This window comes from Dromiciops gliroides, chromosome 2, assembly GCF_019393635.1.
Source record: "Dromiciops gliroides isolate mDroGli1 chromosome 2, mDroGli1.pri, whole genome shotgun sequence".
Lineage (NCBI taxonomy): Eukaryota > Metazoa > Chordata > Mammalia > Microbiotheria > Microbiotheriidae > Dromiciops > Dromiciops gliroides.
In genome coordinates this window covers 10,791,067-10,804,117 of record NC_057862.1, presented here as the reverse complement: position 1 = coordinate 10,804,117, position 13,051 = coordinate 10,791,067, and the positions used below count along the sequence as shown (strand labels likewise).

Here is a 13,051-nt window from a genome sequence, read left to right as displayed (position 1 = left end):
TGCCTTAGGTATATAGTTTAATTCTTCTGATAGCTCTGCCTAAAGGTATTATACTTCACTGAACATTTTTTACTTGTTTTTCATTTAAACTTAAAACAAAATTTCCCTGTGTGGCCTGTGTCTAATCAGATTTGAAATGACACCTGGTACCACAAATGGCTTTTACTGCTAAAAAATCTTCAGCAAACCATCTGTGACGGGCCAGCGCATATTTTGGTTCTCCATTCTTTCCCAGTTATTAAATTGTAAAGTTGTTAAGCCTTTTATCCTACCAAGCTTTTGGAAGAACTCAATATGTAGTTTTCTAATGAAACTAAGGGGAAAAATGAGTCTAGAAATCATCTGAAGGGTTCGTTGATGTTGGCAGCAGACGTGGAACCTCTTCTCCCCAGAACAGTGTTACTTCTTTTAAAGTTTTCCTGGAAGACTGTGCTGGCAGCTGAGATGGACTGTGAATAGTGGGCTGGCCTTGCTGTAGGAAGGTGATGGGGATTACGTAAGTAACCTGCAGAAGGCACAAGCTCGGCAGCTGCTCAGTAGTCTTTGGGACTGAGTTTGTAGATTCTAGTTTTTGTGGCTTAGACTGGGACTTGGATGTAGGTTTCTGAAAGTGTTTTGTTTTTTAAAAGCTAAATTCTAATTTGTCTTTTTTCCTTTTTAAATGTCTCATGTCTCTGGGGTCACAAAGAATTGGACATGACTGAAAACAGCTGAACAGCAACAAAAAAAAAAAGCAAGCCGCTTGATACATATTGGAAGTTGTGCTGGACTAGAGAGACTTGGGTTCAAAATTTAGTTTTGTCACTTAGTACCTGTGCGACCATGGGAAGTAAGTCACTTTTGGGCTTCGCTTTTCCTCTATGTAATTCAAAATGAAGTACTTGGTTTAGATCCTAGCTTCTTAAATTGTGGGTCATGAACCCCATATGGGCTTACATAACTGAAGGTGCGGGTCATGAAAAATTTGTCAACAGTGAAAGGTTATATGTACCTATTTTATATACTTTTGTACCCAGGGTCGTGTAAAAATTTCTTGGGTGAAAAGGGATTGCGAGTGGAAAAAGTTTAAGAAACCCTGGTTTAGATGAATGACCTTTAAGAAGGCCCCTTCCGATTTAGTGGACCTATGCTGTGGGACCTGTAATGACCATGGGCACCTTGGGGGTAAATTGAGGGAGCTGAACTAATTTTTCCTACTTAATTTAGAGAAATAGGAATATACAATTCTCCTTTTAAATTTTAACATGATAAATACTCAAAACAAGTTTCAAACTATGAGAATTTTGCAATCCAGCAGATGAAGTTTTGGTTCAAAAGACAGCAAGGTTGATGTGAAATATACAATTAATGAAAAATATTATCAATCATTACTCTTTGGATATGGATATTCAATTGAATGTTGTGATCATTTGGTTTTTGTCATTCAGTCATTTTCAGTTGTGTCCAACTCTTTTTGAAGCCATTTGGGATTTTCTTGTCGGGGATCCTGGAGTGGTCGGCCATTTCCTTCTCCAGCTCATTTTACAGATGAGGAAACTGAGGCAGACAGGGTTAAGTAACTTGCCCAGGTGTCATCACATGCTATTAAAGTGTCTTGAGGCTTTATTTGAACTCAGGAAGGTGAGTCTTTCGCTGATTCGAGGCTTCGGTGGCTAGCTGTCCACTGGGTGCTCTAGTTGCACCTGATCCTTTCAGTAGATTATTAATGAAATTAGAATTTCTCTCATCCCAAGTAATTATTGGTGAACATTTCTGATGTGTTTTACAAAGGGTTCTTATTGTGGTTTTTTGGTAGTCTTTCCTTTTATCTTTCTTTAAAAGCACCTATTAAATCAACTGCTCTTTGTGTCATTGAGGATTTTGCCATGTTGACCTGAATAGTTTTTTCCTGAAAATAAGGCAGCATCCTTATAAGTAAGTCAAAAGGAAAAATGTAGAAATATGTTGGCAAAACGATACTGCTGATAGGCCTCCCTGACTTTAGACAAGCCAGGTCTGGGAGTGGTGTTTCGGATTGCCATGTTGAGAACAGTGTGATGAGTGAGAACTAAAAAAGATCTGTTGTGTATTTGGCACAGTCAATTTTTTTGTTTTTTTTTTTGTTTTTGTTTTTTGTGTGGTGTGTGGGGGCAATGAGGGTTAAGTGACTTGGCCAGGGTCACACAGCTAGTAAGTGTTAAGTGTCTGAGGCCGGATTTGAACTCAGGTCCTCCTGACTCCAGGGCCGGTGCTCTATCCACTGTGCCACCTAGCTGCCCCCGGCACAGTCAATTTTGATGAAGAAATCTGAAGGAGAGATTGCTCTGCCTTTCATTCTTTCTCTTTTCACAGCAGATGTTTTAAAATAGTTTGTGTGATTATTAAATTGAATTAGCTAACATAGGTTATATTTCTCTTGAAATTTGACTGGAATTAGACTAGAATCCCTTCATAATTGGGGTTTTTAGCTGCTTTCAGCTTTGGGATATGAATATTTTTATACTTGATATTTAGAAAGGGCCATGCTAAATTTATTCTCATTTTAGTAGCAGACAGGGATGAGTTTAACCTAGTAAAGTCTCTTCTTGCCATTGGACTATATGAAAAATGAAAATGAGACGTGAATTCATAATGCTCTGCTTGGTTTTTGCATTTGCAACTTCTTATGCTGTTTTCTAAATTTTCTTAAAAACTTTTGCTGCTGTTTGATATTTTAAAATAGCCTTTAAAAGTGACTTGTTTTTTTTTAGTAAACAACCTTTAGAAAATTCACTCTGAATGGGCCTCAGGTCAATTTACCTGAGACCAGCAGCCTTGTTTTTTAGTCTGAATTATGGCTGGGTAGCAGCAGCACACAAAAAAAGGACAAATGGATAGTGTTGATTTATCTCCCGTTTTAACATGGAAGGAGTAGATGAAGAGGCTTAGCTGTGGAGAAAAAGCCCATCCTAGGGCCGTAGCTACCTGATTCTGTCTACCTCTCTACTAACCCTGCAAAAGGACCTTCTGACTATTACCATTTAAAACTAACTTTTCTTTTAAGGGTTCCTGAAATTGTGTCCGCTGACTCCAGGCCCACCTTGACCCCCACAGCGATAAAGCATGCTGTGATGTCACAGCTACCATAGAACTCCAGTGTAAGGTTGAGCTGGCCCATGGGGGCTCAGGTAAGTCTAGATTTTTTTACCATTTGGGGCATTCTTTTCAAAGTTAGTTATCATGACGATTTTATGCCATAAAGGAAAAACAAAAGAACCCACAAAACTTTGAAAATTGTGCCATATATGGGGGAAAAAATGTGTTACCTTCAAACACCTGTGAGGCAGCTCCATGATCTGCGGAGTTCCATGGTAGCTGTGGTCTGAGTGGAGTCTTCTGTCAGGGTGACTCTGACCTCAAGAGGAGCAACATGACTGGGCACTAAGGCCTGCTGTAGAGCAGCTGGATACACAGGCACTTTCTTGGTGGGCTGCGCTTAAAGGTCAGCATGTCAAGTGGGGAAAGGCTGAAGTTTTTAATGATAGAGCTTGGATTGTATCCTTATTTCCCTCATAATGATGCTTTTCAATTCTGGAAATGCTGAAAATTTTCTCCAGTTAACGTGGGCTAATCATGCTGCTTGGTTCACACATTGTAGTATGTATACGTTTAAATTCTGCAAGTATCAGTCATGCTTCAGGCTGCTTTTTATGACTTTCTTTTGTGCCTGAGAGTTTAACTTACTCGTAATTACATAGATATTTTTCCACTTATTCTCCCAGTAGGTTAGGGGTAGGTGTATGTAATAGACATTTCAGTATCTTATGTTAAAATTTCAAGTATGGAAGTTTTTCAAGAAACAAGAAAATGGTTCAGATGTTGTTCTTGGATTGAATTTAAGGTTTTGGTGACTTAGAAAACCTATATGGGCTACTTTTTACTCTCTCTTACCAGAACTTTTCAGTGTCTTTTGGGCAACTTTTTGCCTTTTGAAAGTAGAACTTAAAAAACAAACAAACCACAACTATACTTATCTGTGAGATTCTGTGACTTAATTGGAAAAGGCCTGCTAGGGTAGAAACTGGAAATATTATTGATATTTGAAGGAGCATTGCAAGACCATTTTATATTCAGTATAATTTTTCCCCTATAAACTAGGAAGCAGCAAGGCTAACATAATGAAATCTAGCATTTAAAAATTTAGAAAGAAAATGTCTTTAAAGTTTTTCAAACTGTGGTAAATAGCCTGGTTGTATAATACACAGACTGTGCCTAGCCTCTCTGTGTTGATTTGACCTTGTTTGATGAAATGCAGGCTGAATTTGACATTCCTTATTGACTAATGTTTGGTCATAGATCACATCAGATACCAGCTATGCAAAAATGTAAGTTTGCTCAGCTTTGGGATTTATTTTTGTGACTCTGTATGTTCTCTCTATAGGTCGTATCTGTTTTGTTCTTGAAGGGTTAAATGGGTCAAAAGACCTGACTCGGATGCTTTAGCATCCCTGTCCTGCTCATCCTCCCCATTTCTCACCTCCTGCACACGTCATATGTCTGGTAATGGACAAGGTCCTCCGCCATACTGGTGCACAGCCTTGGTGAGGGCCATAGAGAATGGACTTAGGTCTCTTGCTTTTGTTTTACTCCCTGGCTCGGTTTACCACCAGTAAAGCAGGGTGGGAACTCTGTGAGCCTGGGCCTAGGACCCGTCTTCATCACACACGCTATAGGGCTGCTGGGCCTTCTTTTGTTCTTAGTGGGTGGAGGGAATGTTTTGGCTTTGTATCTATGTGCTCATCAGTAGATAGATGTATATCTTTGAAATAAGGTTTGTAGATATAAATGCCAAATGAGATTCTTCTGAGTTAATAAAAGTTAATTTCTCTCTTCAGTACTCAGTGAGAAATAATAAAGGTATCTCTTAGGACCCGACTGGTAGTGATCAACAATAAAAACAACCCCCATAACGAACCAAAAATACCTAATGAAAGGAAAGTGGGTGATAAGAACTAGCATTTTTTTTTTTTACTTTCTGCACTGGCTTGCCTGGCCTTTTTACCTCTGAGTAAACAGTGGTTGTATCATGTGTGTTGTTTTTCATTGGAGGGGAGGGGGGAAATTTGCAAGATCTTTGCCCTTTCTTGTTGCTTTCTGAAGTGTGCTTAATATTTCTTAAGTAGTGGAAAGCAGTCTGCTAAGTCTAATGGAGCCAAAATGGAGAATTATAATCTAGGTTTATTAATTTGGAATTGATCATAATAATCTTTCATCATAATAGTCTTTCTAAGGAAATGAAATTAAAGAAGTGGTGGTGGGGGGCAGCCAGGTGGCCCAGTGGATAAAGCACCGACCCCGAATTCAGGAGGACCTCAGTTCAAATTTGGCCTCAGACACTTGACACTTACTAGCTGTGTGACCCTGGGCAAGTCACTTAACCCCCATTGCCCCAAAAAGACAAAAACAGACAAAAAAAGAAGTGGTCGTGGTGGTGATTTTCTGGGAGGGCAGCGGCAGTAGTGGTGTTGTAACATTTAGACTACTTCAAATTCAACCAGTATTTTAAGCATCTACCCAGGAGAATGGTGTACAGTGATAAAAGTGATGAAAGAAGAGATATAGGCCATACTCTCAAAGAGCTAGTCAGTTAGTTGTTTTAAAGCACTCTTCAAAAGCAGTATAGCATGGAGGTACAAACTTTTAATGTCCTAATTAATTCTCAGCAATTTCTTTAGCAAGTTCAGGGGAACTCCTGGAGTTCTTCACGGACTTGAAAGTAATAAAAACTTGAGTTTTTACAAAATTAACTAAGTTTTTCCACTAAAGTATATTTTATACTACTCTGTTCTAGGAATTCTTTTCCTAAAAATTAATTAATTTTTTAAATTATAAAAGTATTTTATTATTTTCCAGTTACATGTAGAGATAGTTTTCAACATTTGTTTTTATAAGATTTCTAGTTTCAAATTTTTTTCCTCCCCTCCCCAAGACAGCAAGTAATCTGCTATAGGTTATATATGCACAATAACATTAAAGATATTTCTGCATTAGTCATGTTATGAGAAGAATCAGAGCAAAAAGGAAAAACCTCAAGAAAGAAAAACAACAGCATCAAAAACAAAAGAAATAGTATGGTTCAATCTGCATCCATATTCCACAGTTCTTTTTTTTTTTTTTTCCTGGATTTGGAGAGCATTTTCCATCATGAGTCCTTTGGAACTATCTTGTACCGTTGTATTGCTGAGAAGAATCAAGTCTATCACAGTTGATCAACACATACTGTTGATGATATTATGTATAATGTTTTCCTGGTTCTGCTGATCTCACTCAGCATCGGCTCATGCAAGTCCTTCCAGGTTTCTCTGAACTCCTCCTGCTCATCGTTTCTTACAGCACAATAGAATTCCATTACATTCATATACCACAACTTGTTCAGCCATTCCCCAATTGATGGGCAGCCCTTCAATTTCTAATTCCTTGCCACCACATAAAGAGCAGCTATAAATATTTTTGTACATGTGGGTCCTTTTCCCTTTTTTATGATCTCTTTGGGAAAAAGACCCAAAAGTGGTATTGCTGGTTCAAAGGGTATGCACAGCTTTATAGCCCTTAGGGCATACTTCCAAATTGCTCACCAGAATGGTTGGATCAGTTCACAGCTGCGCCAACAATGGATTAGTGTTCCAGTTTTTCCACAGCCTCTCCAACATTTATTATTTTCCTTTTTTGTCATATTAGCCAACCTGATAGGTGTCAAGTACCTCAGAGTTGTTTTTATTTGCATTTTCTCTAATCCATAGTGATTTAGAGCATTTTTTCATACGGCAATGGATAGCTTTGATTTCTTCATTCAGAAAAACTGCCTGTTCACATCCTTTGACCATTCTCAATTGGGAATGACTTGATTCTTATAAATTTGATTTAGTTCCCTATGTATTTTAGAAATGAGGTCTTTATCAGAAGTATTATTGGCTATAAAAATTGTTTCCTGGCTTTCTGCCTCCCTTCTAATTTTGGTTGCATTGCTTCTATTTGTACAAAACCTTTTTAATTTAATGTAATCAAAATCATCCATTTTGCATTTCATAATATTCTCTATCTCTTTTTTGGTCATAAACTGTGTGCAAGTCATTTTAGCCTCTTTGAACCTCTGTTTCCTTATATGTAAAACAAAGTAATACAGCGCTTCTCTTCCCAAGGGTATTGTGAGGTTCAAATGAAGTAATCGATATAAATCTATAAATGTTATGTAAGAGTTAATCCTCATTGCTTTAGCAACCATCAGCTGTACTTATAATTCTGTACATGGAAGATGGGGATATGGCACTGATCTAGTCAGAAAGCAAAAAATAAACCAAAACCCAACCCATATTATTGTTAAGTTCACCAGTTTAAACTATTGAGAGTTATCTGTGAAAATACACTGGATATTTGGCATTTTGTAGTATTTAAATCATGTACACAAATAAACTGTAGGGCAAAGCCCAAGAAAAGTAAAAGCGTTTTATTGTCTTTTCTAGTATTGAGGAAAATGGTTGCATGATGTCCCTAGTAAATAATCTTTATTTAGTATATTTATAGTTGATTGTTACATATGTTTTCCTGGATAAATTTAAAGAATGATGCACAGCACAGTTCCTGACACGGCATTTAATAAACGTCTGTTGGTTGGTTATCTGTCTATTCTGTATTAACCATGTTGGGGGTGGGGAACAGAACAAAACAAGAAAGAAAATTTAAAAGATGCTTCGCCCTGCAATCAGAGTTGAAGTTCTCTCTCTCTGGGGGTGGGTACCATTTTTCATCGTGGGTCATTTGGAATTGTCTTGACCAGAGTCGCTAAGTCTTTCACAATTGATCATAATTATAATATTGCTATTACTGTGTACAATATTCTCCTCGTTCTACTTCATTTTGTATCAGTTCGTATGTCTTCCTAGGTTTTTCTGAAACCATCTCCCTTGTCATTTCTTTTAGCACATTAGTATTCCATCAGAATCATATACACAACTGTCAGTTCAGCCATTTCCCCAATTTCTATTTCTTTGTTACCACAACCCTGTTCTTTCATCTCTTTGAGATAGAGACTTAGTAGTTACTGTTATTGTGAGGGCAATGTTTATGCACAATTTTATAGCCTTTTGGGCATAGTTCTAAATTGTTCTCCGGAATGGTTGGTCCAGTTCACAGCTCCACCAACAGTGCTTTAATGTACCTACTTTTCCCATCCCCATCCCATTAGCATTTGTCATTTTCCTTTCTGTTATCTTAGCCAATTTGATAGGTATGAGGTGGTACCATCAGTCATTTAAATTTGCATTTCTAGAGCATTTTTCATGTGACTAGTAATAGCTTTGCTCTTATCTTCTGACAATGGTTATATTCTTTTGACCATCTATCAATTAGGGAGTGCTCTTATTTTTATAAATTTGACTCAGTTCTCTAGATATTTGAGAAATGACTTTATGAGAGAAACTTCTCTAAAAAAAACCTCCCCATGGTTTCCTGCTTTCTTTTTAATTTTGGTTACATTGGTTTTGCTTGTGTAAAAACTTGAATTTCATGTAATCAATATTATCCTTTTTTTCTCCCTGTATTATTCTCTATTTCTTGTTGGGCCTAAAACTCTTCTCTTATCCATGGACATGACAGGTAGAATTTTCTGTCCTCTAATTGCCTATGATATCACCCTTTATGTCTAAATCATTCCACCCATTTTGGCCTTATTTTGGTACACAGTAATTCATTGATTGATTGTTGATGACTTGCAAGGATCAGTTGAAAAAATTGGAGTAGAAAAGATGTGGGGAGGATGTGTATAAACGGTGTTCAAGTCTTAGAAGGTCTGCCATGTAATGGAGGGATTAGACTCATTCTGTTTGGCCCCACAGGAAAGAACAAGCAACAGTGGTTAAAAATTAGAGAGACCAGGGGCAGCTAGGTGGCGCGGTGGATAGAGCACCGGCCCTGGAGTCAGGAGGACCTGAGTTCAAATCCAGCCTCAGACACTTAACACTTACTAGCTGTGTGACCCTGGGCAAGTCACTTAACCCCAATTGCCTCACTAAAAAAAAATTTAAAAAAAAATTAGAGAGACCTCTTTAGGCTTTTTCCTTGCCAGGGAAAAACTGATTAAGATCTGTTCCAAATTGGAATGGACCCCGTGGAGCTCCCTTGTGGGGTGTACGGTTGGACTAGATGGTCGCTGAATTCTGTGATTCTTTGTTTCCAGCTAGTCCTCAGCAGACCTTGGTTAATGCCATTAACACCGCTTGATGTTTTTTTGAAGTTTACCTGCAACTTTGTTCTTTGTGGTGAATAGTGTTATTGTCTTATACATAACAGGTGAATATCGATTCTGATAATCATGCCAAGTGGATGCCAAGACATTAGGGGCTATGCCCTCAGGACCTCTCTCCCATTCCCCCCTCTTTCCCAGTTGTAATAGATTTAAGTGAGGCTTTTTAGTTCTTATTTTCACTTTGGAAATAATTCAGAAAATCAGAAATATTTTTTCTTTTGCCATCTCTTCCTAATTGGCACCTGGAAGCAAAAAAATCACACTGCCTGTCTCAGACAAAAAAATAATAATACAGTACAACCCCAAACAAAAACAACTTCGGAAGAGCACTGAAGACACAGCGAGGTCAGTGTTGGGTTTGACCCAGCTTTAAAAGTGAAACGTAAACGTGAAGTAAACGTAAAGACAGTGACAGCGTTTGTTAAACCTGAAACAAAACTTCTCCCCGATCAGTGACTAGTTGGACCAATGCTTTCATTGGTTGCTTGGCCAAGTCAGACTTGGATCTTTACTGTGAAGACCCTGTACTGTTGGTCCCTGTACTACCAGCTCTAGTCCATCCACCACCATGACTTTTTACAGTCAGTCAGTCAGTCAGGTAGACATTTGTTAATTGCTGACTGTGTGGGGGGCCCTGTGCTAAACCTGCAGCTAAACTGCAGGTAAAATACAGTACCTGCTTTTGAGATAGATGTTCCTGTTCTTACAGTATATTAGATATATCTAAATCTTGCTGGAGCTTAGAGTCGACCCTAAATGGGTAAGGTAAGTTAATAACCAGGAAATCTTATTTTTAAAATATAGGTTACTTTTATAGGTTTTTATTCCTATCTCTATTTGTCTTTTACTCTTTAGGAATATAACTGATGCCTTAAACCAGAGTCCAGAGAGGATGGGGGAAAAACTTAGCATTGAAGTAAGTGATACAGATTTATGCCTTCTTAAAAATATAATTAATCTGGTTTCTATTTTGTTGCTTTTTTAGGAGTTGTAGAAGGTGATTTAGCTGCTATAGAAGCATATAAGTCATCAGGTGGCGATATTGCACGGCAGCTTACTGCAGATGAAGTCCGCTTACTGAATCGCCCATCTGCCTTTGATGTTGGCTACACTCTGGTACATCTGGCGATCCGTTTTCAGAGGCAGGATATGCTAGCAATATTGCTTACAGAGGTAAGTAGGAACTTTGATGTTTGGGGTTTGTGTTCTTTGAGCACCATAATCTTCAAAGAATTAAAGTTACAAGTGACCCAAAGAGTAGCCTTTAGATAATAGTGATTGCAAGTTGGTGGCATCATTTTTCAAATGATTTCTTCCCCCCCCCCTTCCCCCCCCATTCATAAGAAATTAAGTCAGGGTTGGATCTCTTGGATTCGATGTATGCCAACGGAACTATAGCTTGATCCCTGCAGTGAAATCCATGAAATGTAGATGAGACGGGAAAAGGAAGGCCTTGTGGTATTGTGCAAATTGGGTGCTAGGGCACCTCAAGAGAATCTTACGAGAGAGTACAGGTCCAGCATGTTGTCTCTGCCAGCGAGCATTCCTTAAGCACTCACTGTGTACCAGGTCTGTGCCACAAAGCCAGAAACTGCTTCTTCCCTCAAGGAACTCAGTCTGATGGGGAGACCACATCAAAAGAACTATGGACAGGACAAGGTGGAAGTAATTTCAGAAAGAAGGGACTGGCCTAAAGAGGAATTGGGTAAGGCTTCTTGTAGAAGGTGGGATTTCATCTGATCCTTGCAGGAAGCCAGGGGAGCCTGTAGGGTAGAGATTTAGTGGGGGGGTGGGCAGCCAGTGAAAATGCCTGGAGTTGGGGGAGGGAAGGTCTTGTGTGAGCGCCCCATTGAAGCTGAATTGTAGGGGGAGGAAAGCATAAGAAGACAACACAGGGAGAAGCAGACTGGGCTGGAAAGGGCTTTAAAAGCTAAACAGGGTCCCACAGGTGATAGAGAGCCAATGGAGTTTATTGAGTAGGGGCTGACATGATCCGACTTGCACTTTAGCATAAACCGGAGTGGAGAGATGGGAGGCAGGTGGGCAGACCCAGCAGCAGCTCTTGCAGTAGTTGAAGTGTGAGGTGATGAGGGTCTGCACCAGGGTGGTGACAGTGTCACACACAGGAGAGAAGGAGGTGTATTATAGAGGTGTTGTACAAGTGAAATGGACAGGCCTTGTCAACAGCTTGGATCTGGGAGGTGAGAGAAAGTGGGGAGGCCAGGATGACTCCTAGGTTGGGAGCCTGAAGGATGCAGGGGATAGGGGTGCCCTTGATACCAATCGGGAAGTTGAAAATGTGGGAAGGTTTGGTGGGGAATGATGTTATTTTGGTTTTGGACCTGTTGAATTGAAGATGTCAATGGGACATCCAGTTTGAGATATACAGTAGGCAGTGGGAAATGCAGGGTTGGAGGTTAGGTGAGAGGTCAGGGCTGGACAGGTAGTTCTGAAAATCATCAGCTCAGCACAGAAATGGTAATTAGATATATGGGAGCTAAAGAGGTCACCAAATGAAGTCGTAGAGAGGGATAAGAGAAGGCCCATGCCAGAGCCTTGCAGGATGCCTGGCTAGAGAGAGTGATCTGTCTGAGGATCTGGCAAAGGTGACAGAGAAGGAGTGGTCAGATCCCTAGGAGGAGAGCCGGGGGCTAGTAGAGGCAGGAAAACTTAGTCAGAAGAGAGTGTCGAGGAGGAGAGGGCCCTGAGCTCGGTCAGAGGCTGCCAAGCAGTCCGAAGGATGAGGACTGAGAGGGCCTTCGTAGCTTGTGGGCTCAGCAGTGGTCATCCTTCTATAGCTAGGTGATCTCGTCAATTCCCTGAAGTGCTAACTCAGACATTGTGGAGCAGTTTTAGGCATGACTGTAGACTAGCTCTTAGTTTAGATTCTGTCATCAGCTTCTCGAACATGTCTTCAGTACTCGTCCTCTTGCCTTTGTCACTGAATTTGATGTCCCAGCACTAAAGAAGTGAGAGGGAGACCATGGCCAGTCCCAGCTCTCACGTGCGCTTAGCAAGTGGTGTCCTGGGGCAGCTGTCATTTCTTTACCTGTTGAAGTGCTTTCTCTGGGCAGCTTCCTGTGTGCACTAGGGAAGTTACATGAGGAAGAGCTTGTTGTTTAGAGTAAGAAGGGACCCGAGAGGTCATCTCATCTAACCTTATTTTATACTTGAAAAATTTGAGGCCCAGAGAAGAGACTTAAGTGCTTTGTTCAAGGTCGCAGAGATTGTAAGTGGCAGATGTAGTATTTGAAACTTTTACAGCATCTTTTCCCACCAAATTATGATGCCTTAAGACATGGTCCTTACTGTCACTGAGAAGATACTTGACCTTGGAATTTTCACATTCCTCTTCTGTAAACATGGGATCAGTTTGGATTCTCCACCTCAGGATCATTGTGAGGGAAGACATTTCTGAACCTGTATTATATTAGCATGCACTGGTTAACATGAAGCTGTTGTCACAGGAGGCTGTGGCGTGTGTGGTATTCAGAGACAGTCTCTGTCTAGCAGCATGCTGCTGTTGGGGAATTGCAGTACTGTTAATGACCCCAAGTTACTTCCTGATACAACTTTAAGCTGTGGAGTAGCGGCCTCCAAGAATTAAAGCTGAGGTTCACCACCAGGACAGTGGAGACTCTGTTATCAATCAGTAAATGTTTATTAAGTTGCTTCTGTGTGCCCAGGCACTGTGCTAAGTACTAGGGATACAGAAAGAAGGCAAAGATTGTTCCTGCCCTCAAGGAGTTTACTGTCTAATGGGGGAGACAGACTTTTGTTGTTGTCATTCAC

General features: G+C 39.9%; 1 protein-coding gene across 1 annotated transcript in view; it reads left to right on the top strand.

Moving 5' to 3' along the window:
• The window catches only part of ZRANB1 (zinc finger RANBP2-type containing 1), a 71,356-nt gene that overhangs the window by 38,506 nt on the left and 19,799 nt on the right, over positions 1-13,051 (top strand). Inside the window, exon 3 of the mRNA XM_043984682.1 lies at positions 10,245-10,432. Within this exon, the coding sequence (XP_043840617.1) occupies positions 10,245-10,432 (188 nt within the window). The remainder of the gene's footprint in view (positions 1-10,244; positions 10,433-13,051) is intronic.